Here is a 21,675-nt window from a genome sequence, read left to right as displayed (position 1 = left end):
CAAATTATTCGGCATATCCGTGGAATATCGATAATTAATTGTACCAACAGATATATAGACACACATTATTTCATCCAATTGACAATATCCGCTTATGCTCTTTCCCATATCAATTTAACTTACCGTAATTGAAGTCTCGCGTCCAGTTAATTTTTATTGAAAAAAAAAAAAACATAGATACGTGCGCGTATCCTGTCGCACGTTCGTCGTTCGTCGAGGTTTTTGGTGCATATCGGAATTTCATGGAACGAGTTTGATGAAATTGTTGACGAGTCAGCTCAATTGGGAAAATCTAAAACTTGGGACACAAGCCCGTTCAACATGAAAATAGATGTGTCAAGTGCGACATAAATATCTTCACCGCGCGCGAACGGCCAGCCGATAACCACCTATTTTTAGTACTTATTTGCAGGCGTCCCGCGCGTAATATCGATATTGCAATTTCTGCTGGCACAAGATACTAATAGCTGTTTTTCTGCGCATCTACATATCGATTCACAAATACATGCAGAACATAGTAAAGTATGTAGGTAGAAGTGTGAGAAAATTTGTGTTTGCTAATCACATAGTTCGAAGAGAGAAAGAGAGAAAAAGAGAGAGAGAAATCTTCTTTTTCCTAGAATTGCGAGGAAAGATAATTGAACTAAAAACGGTGCGACGTGTCCTGCAACTGTTCATCTAAATGCTAAACAAGTCATTGCCATTACACTCGGTACAGTTCAATTATGAACAATTACAGCAAAATTGCATTCAGTAATTACATGTGTAATATGCGAATAACTTATGTCTTTCCCATTGATCTGAATGCAACTTTGCGTCTACAGCTTTCTCGTTTGAATTTCTATTGCAAAGGGAAAAAAATACAAATATCCTCAAAGTAGCATTTAGTTACGATAGCGAATAATTTTCATAAATTTTCATGACTGTAGAAAGTTCATATTAACTAACTAAAGAGTAAAGGAACTTTCACGAAATTGGAGTACTTTCAAAATTTTCGCAAGAGAATCCAGTATCTGATTATAATAAGTTTAAATAACAAGATATGCAATTATCATGTGCAAATTAAGAGATGATTGTCGAAAATTTTAAAACACATAAATATATTTTGAAATTTTGTATCTCCATAAATCTCCAAGTCAAATTCTTATAAATTTAAACATCAAAATATTATCTCCATACTTTCTGTTTTCGTATTTTTCAAATTCCACGTAAAAGTTTGAATGTCATAATATTATTTCTTTCATTAGAGAAAACATGGAAGACGTTTTAATTAGTTTGTTGAAGAAAAAAAGGATGTTGTCACATTTGGTGAAAGCATCTCATTTTCAGCAATGTAAAGTGCTTTTGGCTTTGATTTCATTTTATGATTTTTATATATATTGTATATAATTTGGAATATAATTTGGAATTTTGTTGGGATAATTTTCTAGAAAAAGATTTACTACTTTCTTTAAATATTCTAATTGCATTTTAACACAGCTCGTCTTTGTCAGATATTATTTTATACTTTCTCGCGAAACGTTTTTGTATTGTCTCTCGCTGTCCGCATATATTTTCGTTTACAGTTGCGAATCGCCGTGTTATTTTCTTATAAAAGATGTTTCCGTTTAATATCTTTAAAATGAAGTTAATGCAGTATGCTAGCTAAATTATATTGCTACGTGGTTGGGAATTTCGTCTCTCTGGTTAACTTCATCGAAAAATTTTATGTAGAAACTTTGATAAAAAAAAAAAAAGGATTTTTGCATCCAGATAGCCTTGTTGCAACGCGCTGCTTTTAGTCCAATTATCTTTCCATTGTAAAACTTTTGTATACGTTACGTTGTATCCAAGTATATTGATGCCATGCATATCACTGAAATTTTGCGGGAGACCTGTCGTTTATTTTACTACTCCACTCTGGTCTTTTATGGCGTCTACTATTATTTCAGTTTACGATCTCTGTTAAAACCGTGAGAGATTAGTATTGCTCTTTTGTAATACGAACTGTTATCAATTAAATATATATTGATTCTATCATTGTTGCAAGACGCGTTATATTAACAATGGCGAAAGTAACTAACGTGATCTTTTGTCAGATTGTTTGTCGTAAATTACGATATTAGTTCAAACTAACTTCGACGTAAATTTTAATGGAACTTTCCAATCATATTCAGTTTACAGTTACATGTTTGATAATGACGAAGTATAATGAACTTCAAAATGGCAGTATACACGCATGAATGATGAAATGTATATTATAATTTCACCAATATTATATATAATAGTTAAATTTTAACGAATGGAAAACTATTAGAATTAACCATTACATTAAAGTAAACGTTCCATTGACCGGACATGTATATATCCGAACATTTGCACAAAACTTTATTTGTTTGTATTATTAATAATCTGAAATCCTATTTAAAATATAATAATATTAATTGTAATATATTAATATTAATTGTAATAATATTAATGATAATCTTTATACGATTAAATTATAATATTGCAATAAAAAAGCATTTGAGAGATTAATAATAATAAATTTTGTATAAGTGTTTCTCAACATAAATTCAAAAACAGAATAATTCTTTTTTTGTTAAAAGAAGCAATCTTTGTGCAATCTTTTTGTGTATCGTAGACTTATCTGTAGTTTCATCTAACTTATTCATTCAGAAGTGATTCGCTAATCTTTATTTTTTCACTAGTATTCATTCCGCGTTTTACGCTCGATAACGCGTAAAACTGATGCGCTACTCTTATTGCCGAAGTTTATGCGATTCGACAGATATTCTGCGAATATTGGTGACGGTACTTTAAAAAGAACGGTCTACGTAGCCAAATGCAACGTGCCGTTTTATTCATTCTTCAATTGACTTGTGAATCCATCGTTGCACACCCACATACCGAAATACGCGCGGCTTTCTTCTCGAAATGAATATTTCTGTATGCCAAAGCACAATAGTCTCTCGCAATAGCCGGCATTTTTCGTAGTAACTCTGAAAGCTTATCCGATTCTGTTTCGGCAATCTGAACACCCATTGCCTACCTTCAATATTGTTGTTGTTCCACCCGTCGCGGGTTTTTCTTTTTTTTCGAGTTCCATTTGTGCTTGTCACGCACTGTCAAAAACACGTCCGAAATGAAATTTCTATCACGCTCTTTATTCCATCGAGAATATACATCTATTTTAATTTTACCTTCAGCCTTTGATTCTTTCCCTTTTTCTTTTTATCTTATTTCACATTTACTTGTTCAATATTGATAGTTGAAACGCATAGGAACAGACATTGTTTGATGTCGACGTCGCACGTGATTTTTAGAAGAGACAGCGCCAAAATTATGCGATTGTTATGTATTTATAATTTGTTTTAGATTCAGAATTACGGTGATGTTTAAAAAAAAAAATTGTGACATTTATTAATATTTATAATTTTCATAAATAATGAAATTGTTGATTTATCTAACATCTGTCTAACAGAAATAGAAATAATGATCATTGTCTGCGCATTATTTGAATACATATTGCCTTCCTAGGATTTATGGCACGTTCTGCGTGTCATCATATGTAATCTCCTGACAATTTCTCGTTTTTCTCTAGAACGAACATCACGATCGATATAACGTCTGTGATAATACGCCCCAATGGTCGCACTGTATACGAATTCGTCTCGACGAATGTAGAACATTAAACTTTATCCACTTCACATTTCATTTCAGGTCAACGATTTGATTTATGCTTAATAATAAGACATGATTTTTGAAAAGACATTTTTGGGAAGTTTAGTTTATAGTAATTAATTTCTTTATAAAAGCTCATACTTTGTATTCGAAAATACAAGTAAATCATTTAACAATACATCGCTACAACTTTATGCAAGATACGAAAAAGCCAATTAAAAAAATAGAAAAAAATTGAAGTGCAATTTCTGTCATAATAAACATATAAAACAGTATTATATCTTGCTCATACTCGTTCAATTTCGTTGGCCTTGCCAAGCTGTCGCAACAAAAGGCAATTAACTTTGTTACTTCGCTCCTCGTTGAAAGCTGCGCTTTCTCAATTTTCCCCTCACAGAGATTTCCGTTTAGCCGTTTGGGATGGCGTCACTATTAAACTTACTTTTCTTCTACTTGAGAACGGACTAGAACCTGTCGGTGAGAGGCGGATATTGGAATCGTGATATTTTCATTCGTAAAAGTTTGAAAGCGAATATATACCTTCACATAGAGAAAAGTCGTTTGTCCGTGAGGCAGCATGTTCTGAAAATGACGTGATGTGGCAAACAAACTTCGAATTTTCGGATTAGCAAGATCGTTATCGCTAATATTCCACAAAATTTCGCATGCATTCGCGTACAGGGTTCATTCGTATTTGAAACTACACATGTACGTGTATGTCGCAATGTGTGACGAGGCTTTATACGCGTTAGAATTATTAGTCGTACCCATCTCTTTTTTTTTATGCGTGACACAAATGGTTAGCAACACACGCAGCCATAAAACATTTTTAGTGCGTCAATGAAAATCTGTATTCGAAGTAAAAAATTTTCGCGTTGTTCTGCATCACAATAATATTTCGCAATAAATCATGATTTAGGATAACCTTGTTTTGCTTCTCGATTCTTTTTTTTTTTTAGAAAAAACCACAGCCGTAAAGTCACCAAAAGATTTATAAAAGATTTCTCGTTTTGAACATCAGGAAAAAAAGAGCTCTTGTACGAATGACACATAACGGTCGTAAATTGCGGTTTATGAGCTACGCTTCGACATTCCTCTTTTGTTTTCGATTAACATTTTAAAATGCGCAACGCGCGCATCACCGCACAAATTGTCATCAGAAAGGATCAACCGGGAAATCCGCCAAGCAGGCCAGGTCGATAAAGTTCGGCATAAAGACCGCGCATTTCCGGGGCACGTAAATTCGGTTCGGAGAGTCGTACACTCATTGCTAACATAATTGTATCGCGTCGCATGTACGTACGTACGTATGTCGTGTGTACGTTTACCCGAACACAATATTTGCGTTCTGTCGGTCTTTGAGAGAAAGTACAATGGTCCTCATCCAAAGCATCGACCGCATGACGTCGTGCCTGAAACGCGAATAAACCCGTTTGCGATGCAGCTTCCAGAATTAATTCATCTCTTGCCATAATGACTATCGAGCGTGTTACGCATTATTCATCAGGATCTCCGACTCGATCTAAAATTATTTTAGTCCGTTTACTTGGAGCAAGCTCCGTTTTAAAAAGATTAGAACTTTTAGATTTTCTCTTTCTCTTTCTCTCTCTCTCTCTCTCTCTCTCTCTCTCTCTCTCTCTCTCTTCTTTTTACAGATTAAAATTTCTTGATAAATTTTTTTTGTTGATCTATTGTATCATTATTAAAACATTGATGACAATTTAAAATTAAGATTTCTTAATGTGAAATTATAATCGATATTTTGTTTATAACAATAACGAACATGATTAATAAATGATGCAATTTTTCAATTTTTTGTACTACGTGTCTTTAGCTCTAAGTATTTAAATTTATCTTAGTTCTTCTTTACTTCGAAACTTATCCTATTAATCCTCTTGAGATCCAAAAAGCAATTACTTTTATACCCACTAAACTATGTACTTCCTCTCGGATGTGAGATCTTAACAAGGCACTTTCAGCTTTAATTGAAATCATTTGTCATTTATATGTAATTATATTTATTTATTTTTTGTTAATAAAATATTCTTTCTACATTCAAAAACAACGTAATAAAAGAAATAAATTGCATTTTTAATGTCTTGCGTTTTGAAAAAGTTGATCAAATAAAAATAGATTAATTAGCTGGAATTTATTAAATAATTAGTAAACATATAATTGTAAATTAATTAAGTTAAACAGTTATTTTTTCCGACACTTGAAAAAATAAACTTCAGAAGGCATCACTCTTTGGCATTATTAAAAGTAAATTCACGTTCGTTTGACGTCAGCATATTCAATGAAATTCCTCGCTGCTTGTTTTGCGTAGTGTCATTTTACATCGCATTAACGGGAAAATAACAGAGGAGGATAATGAAGAGAATGCCGGCGCAGATTTTCTTGCGATCGTTTTTCTTCACCACCTTAATGGAGGACGCCGGGCGCGCGAGCATGAGATTATTTGCGAAACAGCTCCGAGAGCAGGAATCTCGTTATGATGTTTCTCGAGTAACACTTCGTTACTTTTGTACAGTAGGTCTCGGTCACGTATTTTCATTCGTCTTTTATTTAATTATTCTCACCCTTTTCCTCATTTTCTTCCATCCGATTCTCTTTTGACGATGCGAATCTGATCTTTCTCTTTCTGTCTGATCTCTCTCTCTCTCTCTCTCTCTCTCTCTTTTTCTTTCTCTTTCTCTCGTCGGGTGTTTATAAGCCATTATTATGCCAAGCAATTTACAAAGTCGTCGCTTAAAACTAGGTGTATAAAAACAAAAAGTTTTAAAAGTTTTAAATGTCCCGTGTTGATTAGCAAAATTAATTTTTTCGTGCTTATAGTACAAAGATGTAACACGATACAGTATTAGTCTTTTCACACTTTTGCAGTTGTAGATACAATACAAGAATTGTCGGAATATATAAAAAAATTTTGACCCGATCAGGAACAAATCACAGTATTTTGCACAGGGAGAAAATTATCTGACAATATACGACAACTTCTTCCATCGAGATTTATTCCCTGTTAAACGGATTCATGGGACGACAGGAGCGAAACGCGAGCTTTCTCCGCACGGATTTTGTGCCCTTATCATGTCACGCTTCGTTACTATCTAGCAAAAGTGGATGAGCCGTAATCTCATGCTGCAAGAAAACGGGGCTTGTACCGTTTCGTTGCAGTCTCTTTGACGTTGCAGGTGTCATCGCGAACGAAGATAATACTAGGATATGCTTCATCTCCGCGGAAACTTGCTTATTTCTCCTCTCGCATTTCCAATGAGATTCACAGTGCTTGGCCTTGAATTCATGTACTGAGACAGCATTGCTTCTTCGTAAATTCGGATTATCCATTTAACAAAGAATATTTAACAGAAAATTTAAAGACGATAAACGGAAGATATGTATTATTACAAATTTTAAAATCAAACATTTTAATCGCTCTTTTACGAATCTTTTATGAATGTTAATGAAATCTTATTACAAAATTGTTGTTAGAATTGAATTTATAATTATAATTTATTATATAATTAAATATTTATAGTTAAATACTTATTATAATTGATTACAATTTTATTATATTTTATTAAAGAATTTATTGTAAGTATAAGTTTCTAAAAAAGATTTTTTTTATTTCCCACATTCTCACATCAGACATTCTTTGTTATTCTCATATACATTATGTTTTACTTTATTACGTTACATAGGAAATTCTTGACTTATGAAAATAATAAATTATCCGATTTTGAACAGAAAGACAGAAATCCTTACACACATTAAAAATCCTTAACATTTTTACTGAAATAACATTTCCTGTCTCTCAATATATTTATTTTCTCTGTACATATTAATTTTATTAAATATCATGTTAAAAAATAAGAAAACATAATATTGTAGTAAAAACAAAAATAAAAGAAATGATAATAAAAGAGAAGAGATTGAGAATTATTAAGAATTTAAAAAATATAATATATTATATAGATTATATAATAAAAGTTATTATTTAATAACACTGTTCCACAAAAAATACTAAAACGGCTTCAGTCATTTCTCATATTCTTGGATGCTAAATCAGGTTTCCAAATTGTTCATCACATTTAATATGCTAAAGTATTTAAAAAATAGTCCTTTCCTCACCTTTAACTACCAATTTCTCAAAATTGTGACATAATGGAGCAATTTGAAAACCGAATTTGTATTCAGCGTTTAAAATACTGGGAAATTGTTTGTCTCGATTCCATGTTTAAAAAAATATTATTTTTTATGGAACAATATAATCAATAAATAATATAAGTTTCTATATTATAAGTTTTAAAGACTTAAAGGTCAGAAAAGATTTTTAGAAGAATTAGTCGCAGAATTATCGCGAAAAGAGAAAATATTTCCAAATGATAGAAAGAGTTCTAAAACGATATCTAGCAGAAAATCTCATAGGTCGAGTTAAAAGGGAATCGTTTACAGCTCTCATCGTTTGATGTTGCAGGTGTCATCACAGGCGGGGTGAGGCATCGTCTGAGCGGCGGTTCCGCGTCCGCCCTGAGCTACGGGGGCGAGAAGTACGGCAGAAGTGGAAGGTCCGGCGATGGTAGGACCGGCGGCGGTAGGGAGAAAGAGGATGACACCAAGAGTGCAGAGAACGTATCCAGAGGGGTTTTACCCTCGAGGCAGAGCCTCTTGGACCTCGTCAGCGGTAAATTCATGGGCCGACACACACCCACTCACCACTACTACTATCAGCAGCAGCAGCAGGTTGGTTACCGTCCGCGATCGCGCGATAAAATATTCGTTTCACTGCCATACTCGCTGAGGAAACTCCCGAGCAGGACATTTTACGAGTGAACTCGCCGAAATTGAGCACTTCGATAGTCGTCAAATATTTCCTTGAATCTGATTTTGAGTGGGTTTTCTATTTAAATCTATGTATGTACAATATATATATATATATATATATATAGAGAGAGAGAGAGAGAGAGAGAGAGAGAGAGAGAATTGTTAGAATCGATTAGGGAGAAGCAAATTTTCCTTAATTATAGAAATCCTTTTTCTTAAAGACTTCTAATAATTCACATAAAGTTTTTTAAAATGTAATTTAATTTTTCTAACAAATAAATTCTATTCGCAATTCTATATTCGCAATGCAAATATATTAAGCTATTTCTTGGAAGAAAGAAATTTCTTAAAAATAAATAATGATTGCGAATAAATTTACATTGTTATGTACCTGACATTGTGAAAAAAATAACGAAAATGAGAATGAATAAAGGACGGTGAAAAAAATAAGAAAATAGAGGAAAAATCTCTAGCTAGCCTTTAATTAGTTAAATATTTCAATAAGAGATTACAAAGATAAAAAAAATAATTGGTATTATATTTAATTTCGTAAAAAGCATCGTGTGTGTGCGCGCGCGTGCGTGCGTGCGTGCGTGCGGCGTGTGTGTGTGTGTGTGTGTGTGTGTGTGTGTGTGTGTGTGTGTGTGTGTGTGTGCATGTATCCCTGAGTTTGTCAGGACAAGCGAGTTTAATATTAAACTATTCAACATGAAAAAAATTTTTTTTTAACAATCCTGCGAGTAGATAACAACGTTCGCAACATCCGGCGAATGTTCATTTCATTATGCATTACAACCACATACAAGCCATACCTTCATGGTTCAAACATTGCACGAATAAATCAATGTGGAAAATATGAAGATCTCCGAGAGATAAAAAAATAATCAAAACGATTACATCATAGTTAACAATTAAGCAAAATACGTGATGAGTATATTAAACAACAGACCGTGGTCGTGCAAGAAATGTCGAATTTTAAAATTAAAATTTTTTAATTTCAGAAAAATTAATTATATTGATTTTTCCCAATTTTTTCCAGTAAATAAAACTGATGTCATTTGTGATATTTCATATATTTTTCACGGAATATTTGTACTGCTCATTTATAAATGTGGTATTACTAAATATTGAATTGCATTTATATTGTATGTTTGTGCAAAACTGTATAGTCATTGCATTTTTGCATATAAAATAATGTCGTGTAAAGTACGCGGAAAGAACGATTCTGTTGCATTGGCAAACTATACTAAATTTTAATAAATCATTTTGTTTGAATTGTATAACTAAATATTTATTAAGTATAAAGATATATTCATGTGATATAAAAATTAATAATTTGTTTTTAACAATTATTTTTATAAATAAATATTTAAATTTAATACATTTTTTTTTCAGTGTAAGATATCTAAAAATGTGGTATAGATAGATAGATCTAAAAATAATTTCGTTAAATTATCAAAATAATTACATAGTAATTTCAAGCATGATGAGTAATATTACAAAGTTTTGACTCAAGTTTCTGATTTGATCACCCTACTATACAATTTTGATTGTATAAAATTTTTTTTTAATTTATAGTTAAAATTTTAGGCTAGTATTCATAGACGATTCTTATATTTAAGTTTGTCTTTAGTACAGTCTTAAGATGTTACGAGCCAATCAGAGAACTGTATTAGCATCTTAAGACGGTACTTAAAACGATACTTAAGACGAGCTTTAAATAAGGAACTTGAATACCGGCCTTAGATATTTTAAAACCATTCTTTTCGTGTAATGTAGTGTCATAACTTTTCATCCTAATTGGTGTAGGTGTATTCTGTGTCGCAGCGATACTTCAGCTCGTCACGGGATTCGCTTCAGGGGGGATACGTAAATCGGGGGGCGAGCGAGCTCGATCTGAGTCGCAAGCCGAGAAGAAGGGACCATCTAAGGGGCAGATTCAAGCTGCCATATACAGTTGCGCTCACGTCCTCGCGTGACCAATCGCATCTCCACACACCGGCATCAGTCAATCATCTCAGCAACAGTAGCTGTAACGGCACTGAAACGTGAGTATTTCATTGGCGAGTAATTGCGGATCGATTTCAATTATCATCGGATATCAAGTCTCGTTACTTCGAAAGCTATTCTTTTCATACTTTGATACTAAGAAAAACGGATATTCCAAGAAAAATTCAATTTGATGCTAATTTTTCTTCTGTAGGAGAAATTCGCGATGAAAGTTCAAGAAATGAATATAATGAAGAAATCTGCGTAGTGAAGTATCATAAATATTCAAGTGACTTCTTGGAGGCTTACCACGGCGGTGTTTCTTACATTTCTAAAGATCGCTTAATTGTGCCAGGGGCTTCTTTAAACAGAAATATCTTCGCGGAATTCTCGGAAGCAAAATTGCGGGAAAATCTTTTCATAAACATAGGAAACTTGTTTTTAAAATTTGTTGCAAAACCGCCTGGCGCGTACAAAATTGCGGGATTTTTTTTCCTGTGCTGTGAACATTCAATACTTCCACCATCGTAATTTTTCAAATTGATACGCGAATTCTCGTACATGGTACAAACAGTAACGGAAAAAATGGACAGCCGTGTCGCAGAGCGCGTCCAGGGACAAAAGTAATTAATCAACGTACGTTGCATTGAATTACTGTCTCAGGAGGTACACAGCGCAACAACAACAACAGCAACGCGGTAGTAGAGGCTATCCCGGGCAACCTGGATCGAGGGGTTTTCGCACGGGTGCGCCAAATTGGTCCTTCATCTTCGATCCTGCGGGACGTCTCTGTTACTATTGGTCGATGGTGGTTTCTCTTGCCTTTCTTTACAACTTCTGGGTAATCATCTATAGATTTGCCTTCCAGGAGATCAACGGTTAGTCTGCAATGACTTACGACTTCCTTCGATCCTTTTATAAACGTGCTTTTCATAGGAATCTAGAGAACGAATCAAAAGTACATTAGTTTATTTTCTTGAGAAGCTCATTATTTGTTAAATTATGGAATCATTTGTAAGAGAATCTAGATTTTATGTAGAGTATATAAGCGAGATCCGTATTTAAATGTATTTTAATAAATATAGGACTTTTGATAAGCTGTGACTCGTATAAATAACGTTCCTACAAGAGAAATTATTAAATTATACTATGATATATATATATATATATATATTAATCCATGTGAATTTATCCATGTGAAAACGTTCCAAAGTGAATTGATTGTAATGACATTTCATATTCCAAAGTTTTGAGAAATTTTATTAAACGAATTAGATTTTTGTTAAAACGATTATAATATTTACTTTAACTGAATATCAAAGCGAGCAATAGCTCTATGATTTATAAAACGATATATGAATTAAAACGCGTATGAGTTAAATTATAGAAAATAAAGGCATTTCTGAAATATTTTTTTGTATATGCAGACCATTGTAGAAGCTTTTTCCCAATCACGAGTACAAAAAAACGGGTTAAATATAATAGCGATCAATACGAAGGCATCAATAGCCTTTCGACCGATAACCTATTATAACTGATTGAAAATGAAGAGATTTTAACGAATTCATCGATGTAGAAAAATTTATACATAAAAGAGAAACATAAAAAAATCGATTTATCTTTAAAAAAATTATCAAGCGTTAAGGATTAATCAATATTAATTATAAATACCGCATATTGCGCATATTGAAATGGGTATTGTTTTGCTTGCGAATGCAGGAGAAACCCGTTGGGTGTGGTTCTGCCTGGACTACTTCTCGGATTTTTTATACGTACTCGACATAATATTTCACATTCGAACTGGATACTTGGAAGACGGCGTGCTGCAAACCGACGCTACGAAATTGAGAAATCATTATACAAACAGCACCACGTTTTACATAGACATCCTGTGCCTGCTGCCCCTCGACTTTTTATACTTATCTATAGGATTTAACAGTATGCTGCGAAGTTTTAGACTCGTAAAAATTTACCGGTAATTTGCATTCTTTCCACTATGTCTTTACAATTATATTCTAATTTATTAATTAACTGAATCGATTTTAAATGCCAAATTTATGATTATATTATCTTGTGCAACACTTCATTTATTGTGTAATATATTCATTTACTGTATTTATAATGTGATATATTCTAATATACTATAAAAATTATAAATTTAATGCATGATGCATGATTTAAAAAAAAATTTGGCGCGGAATTAAGTGGAGCGTAACGAACCGAAATATTTTTTGTGAATATTTTTTACATATTTGCGGAATACAAAAAAGTTTTTAACTCATGAATATTTCATTTCCGTTTCAACATTTGTATATATACACTCTAAATTCTGCAGAATAGAATCTCACTCTAAAGAGTGAAAATTGAGCTAGTCTTGAAAAAGAGTCAATTTTCAACCTTTAAGAACTTCCACTCTTGAAAATAGAATTCACTCTAAAAGTTTTAAAGAGTAACACGATATATATAGTATATATCTGGTCCGTTCTGAACATTGAAGTCATTGTTGTGAATTTCTTTTCTTGTTTTGTCCTGTGATTGACTTTGAATGTACAAGTGTAAAAGTTCGGATTTCTTCTCATGGAACAGCAATGAGTGCGACGCGACGTATTTAGAGTAAACCCAGATTGAAAAGTATTGTGAAAGTTCGCGTGTAACAGTGCTGATCTTTCGTACGTGAACATTTACACTTCGATGCAAACATCAGCGTTCCGGATGTATTACAAAAAATATGAACAAATGAGTTGTGTTGTATTTCAATATTATTAAGTAACGTACGAAAAAAAATGTGATCTTTTTCGTACTTATCAGCGCGATATTGCTGTCTCGACAATTTATGTCGGTAAACAACATTTTATAAAATTCAATTTTGTCAGAACTGATAATTCACGAATGGCATTAGTCTATTTCTACATGTGTACGTACCTTACTCTCATCTAACGTTGACATTTTAAACATGACATATTAAGCAAACGGAACTCGGAATCGGTGGCCACATTTAATGACAAATGATGGCATTGAGAATATGGAATGGAACCTATATATAACATGGACATATTTACGAAGACCGACGATAAAAGGGATTGGAATTAAAGAGAGGACAAATGTAATATGGCAAACGTAATAATACATTCCATTTAACGCTCCCAGCAATTTCGCAAAATCATTAATCATGATCTCATATTGACGTAACGATCAGTATAGATTGAGTTCATTTAAGTTTGGATGAAAATGAAATTAAAAATAATAGACTTCTGTTTTTCTCTTTCGATGTTTTTCATACTGTAAATTATCGATCGCAATCGTTTAATCGTGGCTCCCGACTGTGTCGTAAATCGCAAAATTGTGCGGACAACGAAATCTGGTCACACTCATAAATAATAATTGAAAAAAAAAGGATGAGAGCATATTTTAACCTGTTGAAGGCAACAAGCTCGAACCTTTCTGTCGTATGATGATTAAAAACACGTTTGTCTCACGTTCGCTCCACGTGATTCCTGCCGCCGAATATTTTAAGAGGAATCTCGAAATTTATCGCTCCACGATTATCGGAATTTTAGCCAATTTTCTCAACCCGTTTTCTCTATCTCTGATGTAGGTTCTGGGCGTTCATGGACAGGACCGAGCGACACACGAACTACCCGAATCTGTTTCGCTCCACCTCCTTGATACATTATTTACTAGTGATCTTTCACTGGAACGGGTGCCTCTATCACATTATTTATAAGAACAACGGCTTCGGCAGTAAGAATTGGGTGTTCAGCGACTCCGAGACGGCGGACGTTGTCAAACAATATCTGCAAAGCTACTACTGGTGCACTCTTGCTCTGACGACCATCGGTGATCTACCCAGGTATTTACTCATTTATTTATACGTTGATGTTACATGTAAATATATTATATGAATTGCACAGGAAAATTTTGCGCTACAAATATCATTGACATATTGAGACCAGATATTTCTCAACGCTAGAAAAGCAACATAAAATTCACCTATTTGCATATGCAAATTTTTATTTATTTAAGTAAATTTTATTCATGTTGTTTTGCTTTCATACGGCAAGATACATTTGATCTTGTAAATAGTGTATGAAATGAAATATGGGATGCGGTAAGTTTGTCTTGGAATATAAAGGAAATTTGGTTATTTCAGTCGTCGCAACACAATATTATGCAACAATTTAAACAACAGTTCCTTCGTAACCTGCTCGAAGTCTCGAATAAATCCGAGAATTTTTTTCGAAAACGTCATGGAAATTCGCGGAAATATTTTTCGTATTATCATGGTTTATTAATTATATTTATTCTCAGATCAATACATAATAAAAAATATATAAAACGCGTACGTAGCTACAAGAAATCATTTTTTTCGCTTGCACGGAATGCAAGAAATCCGGATTTGATTTCCGGCCGAGGTAATACTTTTCGCAATTAAATTATTTATAAATTTTGTAATAAAATTAATAAAATTTGTCTAAGGTGTCTATGAACGACAAAATTATTAAATTACTTGTAATGTTAATTATTCCTGCTTCGATTTAGGTGTGTTTTAAAACTAACAAATAATTGATGCACAGTTAGTTTGACTGAAAATGGTATAAATTCACAAAAAAATGAGTTAGGTACAAAGAATCACATTGATCGAAGATAATTTTTTTCACTTATACGATTTTTTTTCCATTTTAATTCTATATCTGCATTTCCCGCGTGGTATTCCTACGAGTTCACTATCATTAACCACGTATAACATTCCGTAATTCCTCGTATTCACGCAATGATATCCTGCATGCAGTTTAAATATAAAAAGCGATGGACAAGCCATCACCGCGCTATTCTATTATAATTCTGCATCGCGATACTAGACCTCGTAAAACGTAGCTCTGATAAAAATCGATGACAATATGTATGCAAAATATTTAAACCATCCAAATAAAAGAAAACCACTAGAAAAACAACCAAATAACCGATAACCAAATTGATAAATTTTTTGCGATATTTAGATTTCTCTGCGATGCAGTGTCGAAAATTTATTTATATTAATTATATCGCGATTTTCCTTGATATTTGACCAAACTTTAGTTATATATTGCACAATTTCAAAATCTGCGCGATATTTCAATTAGAAAGATGTTTGTAAACGCAGAAGAAAAAGCTCGTAGATATTTTTTCCTAGACTCTTAAAAACTGTCACAAAAAAAAGTCAACATACAGTGCAAATAAATAAATTCAATATTTTTATTAGTATACTTAAAATAAAGAAACTCGTGCGAAAAAATGCCAAGAATATTTTCGCATCGAGCAATGTTATAATATTTGTTAGAGGAAATATTTCTATTCAAAGACAATTTTTATTTTCTTTTAAAAACGATGGTGACTGATCATTTAATAGAAATCATCTAATAGATATTGAAGAGTCATTTTATGATATAGTCGAAGAAATGTACTTCTATATTCGTGTAAATTTGGAGCACTTATAGATATAAGGTTGTCCTCTTATATAAAAATCGTTCAATTGTCGCGTAAAAACCGTGGAAATAAAAAATATAAGCCGAGCAATATTAACTGAGCACTTTAATATCTCGAATATTTTTTCCTTTTATTCTTTTCAGACCGAGAAGTAAGGGCGAATATCTCTTTGTGATTGGTCAACTGTTCTTCGGTCTGCTGCTATTCGCAACGGTGTTGGGTCACGTCGCAAACATCGTCACTTCCGTCAGTGCAGCGCGGAAAGAATTTCAGGGTGAGTTGATCAATCATTTCCTCGTATGTGTATCTCTTTGCATTAGCTCGCAGGTCGTACTTTAACTTTTTATATAAGTAAACGGAATTTATTCGACGAAAGCAAGGTAAGACCACCTTCTTTTTTTTATGTTATATTACGACGAGCGTCGATTTTTATTACGACGCGTTTGAATCCCCATCGTATTTTATGATTTTTTATTTTATTTCGCTCCCACCAATATCGTAAGAAGCGAAAAGGAAACTCACGAAAATATTCATCTCTTGGCTCGTGACTGTAAATAATTCGGCACACGTGATACATTTTTACGGCGTAAAATGCGATTTACGATTTCCACTTGACGCATAAAATAAGTCGCGCGAAAGTTCACAAAGTTCATATGCTACGTTCTACGCGACGGTGGCAATTAAATACTAAAGTGCGCGAATAAGCTAAATCAGAGCACGCAGTATAAATAGTATTAGCATGAGTCTTTAATCAGATTTCATTTATGAATTAACTTGCCGCGCAATATGTAAGGCTAAAAGAAATCACATAGATAAAAAATAAATGTATCATTAAATCAAAATTTGATACAATAACGAATCATTTTAAATTCGTGAAAACACACGATGATTTATTTAACACATTTACAAAAAATTAAATTTACAATATGAAGTAGTAAAGCGGATTGTAACTTTTATGCAACTAAATAAGTTTTTGTAACAGATTTGTATAAATTTGTTGTACCTCTTGTATTTGAAGCATATAGTAAAATATGACTTCATCCCTTTTTGTCAAGTCGTTCGAATTATAGCTTGGCAATCTGCCATGAGGGATCGTTTCTCTCGCCCCTTCGGATTTCCCGAATGCGTTCCATCGCGCATGATAAATAACTGCATTTTCAATTAACGCCGAGCAGGAAATAGACACTTCGTTCCGCGTCCAAGCCCCGTTTTAATTGCGCCGCATCGCAGTTTCGCCGCGTCCGCATTTCCGCCCTTGCACCTTCGTTATTTCACGACTCACCGGGCCGCTTTCTCTACCCTGTTTTCCCCGCAAAATACGCGATTCGATGGTGCATTCTGGCATAAAAGTGAGCGCATAGTAGCGATCATTTCGCCCCGAGAATACTGGTACACTTGCTCCATCGCGCATTTTCATTTCTCATTTATATCTTTCAATCGGTTGTCAGTTCTCGATATTCGTCCGGCAAATATATGTTTTTCTCATTTCTTCATTAATGTTATATAGAATAAAGAATACGTAAAGATTGCGCAAATGAATATGCTTGTCTCCATTTACATTTGTTAAAAAAAATGTAATAATTTGTCCGAATGATCATAAAAAATAATTATTGCATTACAATTCTTAATTACTGCGAAATTATTTTTTTAATTCAACTACACATGTTATATTTAATAAATTTTATTTCTCTTACTGCAGTAATTATTTTGAAAAACAGGTCTTAGTAATGGCAAGAAAGTTTTATGAAATGAAATAATTTAGAAATCAATATAATAATCATTTTTTTGATTGTTGTTTTCTTCATTCATTAAATTATTTTTATTCAATATTACTAAATTTTGATACGCAAGGTATTCCACACTTACCTTATAATATTTTAATTGTGAAGAATTGTGTTTGGAGATTAATTAGAATAAAAAATCCAAATATATATAGAAATACAATTACAACAATTTTCAAGTTACAAACAATAAATTATTTTTATATCTTAAATGATAAAATAAAATTTATTTTTATTTGATAGGACACGATGAAATTATATATAATTTATATTCATTACTTCTCAATCTTTATATCGTAAAAGAATCAAAATTGTGAATTTAATGCATCAAGAATTCAAGATTGTTCCGTTTTTCATTCTGACATCATTTTATTTTCTTGATTTAAAACCATTTAAAAATAATTTCTTAAAATTATGCAAGACAACGAAATTTTTAGAAAAGTATTCAATGTTATTTTACAATGAATTTTTTCGATCAAAACAAAAGTAATTCTTGCTTCTCAAATAAACATTAAATGCATTGAGCGATATATATATTTAATATATATATTTAAGATGTAAAACGCAAATCTATGTGAATATTATCTGCTGAATATTTTAAACGTTAAAATTCGATTGGCAAAAATTCGATTGGCGCGTGGCTTTGATCTTTGTTTTTATAACATGATTGCACGCTGCGTAAACAAAGTCACCAGTATCGCGCGATGCACTATTCGAACACCAATTGTCGAATGAGGAGGTTGTGGAACATATTTCATATTTTGTCTTATTCTTTGAAAATTGATCACGATAAGTAATAAGAAAACATTAATTAATTCCCGTGATATAATAACGATATCGGGACGACGGTTATCTACTGAAAAAATGTTTCACATGATTTAGTCTTTTGAAATAGCAATCGAAATAATATTAATGTGAAGATTATAAATTGTTGTTCTGTTACACAATTTGCGATGTGATCATTCTTTATTCTGTGATACTAATTGGTCAATTCTAAGCATCAGTATCATAAGGTTCATAACTTGTTTTCATAAGAACTTATAAGAACTTATGACTGAAATGCTTATAACTTTATGCAATATTCTTACAGACAGCTTCTTGCTAGCCAATGAGATTTACGAGAAATCGTAGATATTTACGAATGATCGTATGTCTTACGGTACGCATAGAATTACTTCAGTCATAAATTCTTACTAGTTTTACGAGAACAAGTTACGAGCCTTACGATTCTGCTTAAAAAATTGACCCATAATTCTAATATCTTTCAAATTTAATAATTTAAACTTTCTTTTGTAAATTTTTTAATTTTAATGTAATCTATGTATTAATTGTTATCTAATATCTATTAAAGATCTATCTATTACTATTTTTCTGGATTGTGTAGAACAAAATAAGCAATTACCAAATGGTTATATATATTATATCTTTTATATTATTTTATTGAAATTATATAGTTTTTTATATTTTTCGGAATATACAAATATAAAATTAACGTAAGGCATGTTGCCTTACAAATATTTTATATATCGCATTATTAGACTCTTGAGACTCAATCACAATAAGTGCGAAAATCAGAACTATTTCTCCTATAAGAAAAAATTATCAACGCGCGTAATTTAATTGCCCTTTAATTAACCTCACCATGACGATGGTAAAATAGCTGATATTTCAAATTTTTGGCATTAATGAATCGAATACGGAACGAATTGACTTCGAGTAATCAGAATTCGTTTAACTGTCAAAATCGTAATTTATTTCGTGCTTTGATATATATTTGTCAATTGTGTAACGTAATTTTAGCGTTTATTTACGATGATTATTCGAGATTCGCCTCTGTCATTCGAAATTCACCTCTTGTGCTAATTTACCTTCGAGAGTGTCGTGGAAAGTGTCGCACGATCTTAATTAAACGTGTTCTTGCGAGTGTTGTGTGAGTGCAGTGAAGCTATCTGAGAGGAGGAGGAAGCTTAAGAGAGACATCATGCAATGGCGGAGTAATCTTAGAGTAAGTAATTTATATTATTTATTATTTTATTATTTTCGAATTATTGAATTTCTTTTAGCTTATAATTTATGTAAGAATTAGAGAAAAAACTTTTATTTATCAAAGTTTATGATTAAGAAAAAAAATATTTTTTAGGAGAACTTTATGTGTAGTTTACTTTATTAAATCTACTTAATTCTCCGGGAACCGAATAGGATGACATACCTCAGCATGATGAATTTTTATAACTTTCTAAAAAGTACCGCGCATATGTTGCCGGTTTCATGCAACTGAAAAGTGTGTTGTTATCAATCATACTAAATTATAATATATTTACGATGAAATACAGCATGAAATGTGAGATATATCTACATATGATTCATGTTTGGATTTTTCATTTGGTTCGTAGAGGATTAAAAAAGAAACAAACGAAATATTTAATGCACATAAAATGATTATTTTCTTTCATATTAATATTTGGACGCTGCCATAATACAGATTTTTTTGTTTATATTTTACAGATTTAACATGATGATATAACTCCACTGCTGCGCATCGTATGGGTGAGTGAGAAAGTACGCTTTATTTTATTTTTAAAGGCAATAAATCCGTGAATATTATAACAGAACGGAATAAACTTGGGAATAGACGTAACATTTCACACTCCCATTGCTTTTATGTACGAATGGGCTAGGGTAGATTAAAGCAATATTTACCCTGGATTACATGAAAGCATTTGATGGTTTACTGTGCATACAAGAATGCAAGCTTGCAAAGCTCTAAATAAATAAGATTTTCAAGCTGTTAAAGAACATCATTAGAAGATATTATAATATATGTAATCATTTTAATATAGCACATGTATTACAGTCGATTAAATTTTCAAATTTATTGCTTACATAAATTGTGAAATATATGAAATATTATATAAAATGTATAAAAAGAGAAGGAAGCAAAGTAAAATTATAAGCAAAAGTAAAATGCAAACATTTTTAAAATATAAAGTTTTATTTGACTTTACATCTCTCATGATGTTCATATTATGTAGATATTATGTAGAAAATTAAAAGATTAAGTTTATTATGTGTATTTATTAAAAATAAAAATATATTTATATGAAACGTATACAGAAAAATCGTTAATGAAAATTACATTTTATCTCTTTCATTTATTTTCCCTCTTTCTCAAATAATTTTTGAGGCTGCATTTGACCTCGCTATTTTTCCAGAATTAAGTATTCCAGAATTAAGTGTGTGTATTGTTCCAAAGAAAGCAATATATTATATTTCAAGTTTGTTGCTGTTTTGTCACTGTTTAGTACGTATATGTCATAAGTGTAAATGACAAGAAATAATTCACAATTACTGTTTATTTCACTGTTAACTATTTATTACACTGTCAACTATTTATTACACCGTTAAAAATAAAATTAACATTATTTTTAACAATGTAAACGTTGAAAAAACTGTTAATGAATATTTGAATTGTACCTTTCTAATTTTATTTAAATTTGTTGTAGTTCATTTATCTTTTATTAAAAAATGAAATATAATTAATAATATTAAATAAATTTGTATAACAAATTAAATATAATTATAATGAATAAATATATGTGAATATTTATACACCGTACCATATTAATCAATTCCAGTTACCAGTTTTATTATTCAAAAACAACCTAGATCCTTTTATATTAGGATTTTGAAATTACTATAATTTGATGTATTCCTCTTTCTACCTAATTATTAATTTCCAGAACATGATATTGAAGTATCATATAGTGATTGTGGAATCCTTTGCATATATGTGTATGTAAAAATGTGTTTCGATTGAAATAATAGAATTGAAGATAGACTGAGATGAGCATATTGATTGTTTAATTTAACATTTGAATTGCTTCTTCGAAAACATTAACGCGTAAATCGAAATAATTACGATATATTGCTCGTATTATATATATATATATAAATAATT

General features: G+C 31.8%; 1 protein-coding gene across 1 annotated transcript in view; it reads left to right on the top strand.

The window, feature by feature from the left end:
* Positions 1-21,675, top strand: part of LOC108685366 — a 151,369-nt gene that overhangs the window by 42,289 nt on the left and 87,405 nt on the right. The window contains exons 2-7 of the mRNA XM_018190127.1: positions 8,138-8,403; positions 10,294-10,532; positions 11,137-11,351; positions 12,193-12,448; positions 14,069-14,323; positions 16,080-16,210. Coding sequence (XP_018045616.1) covers positions 8,138-8,403; positions 10,294-10,532; positions 11,137-11,351; positions 12,193-12,448; positions 14,069-14,323; positions 16,080-16,210 — 1,362 coding nt within the window. The remainder of the gene's footprint in view (positions 1-8,137; positions 8,404-10,293; positions 10,533-11,136; positions 11,352-12,192; positions 12,449-14,068; positions 14,324-16,079; positions 16,211-21,675) is intronic.

This window comes from Atta colombica, unplaced genomic scaffold, assembly GCF_001594045.1.
Source record: "Atta colombica isolate Treedump-2 unplaced genomic scaffold, Acol1.0 scaffold100, whole genome shotgun sequence".
Lineage (NCBI taxonomy): Eukaryota > Metazoa > Arthropoda > Insecta > Hymenoptera > Formicidae > Atta > Atta colombica.
The sequence above is the reverse complement of the archived record's forward strand: the minus strand, read 5'-3'. Positions and strand labels throughout refer to the sequence as shown.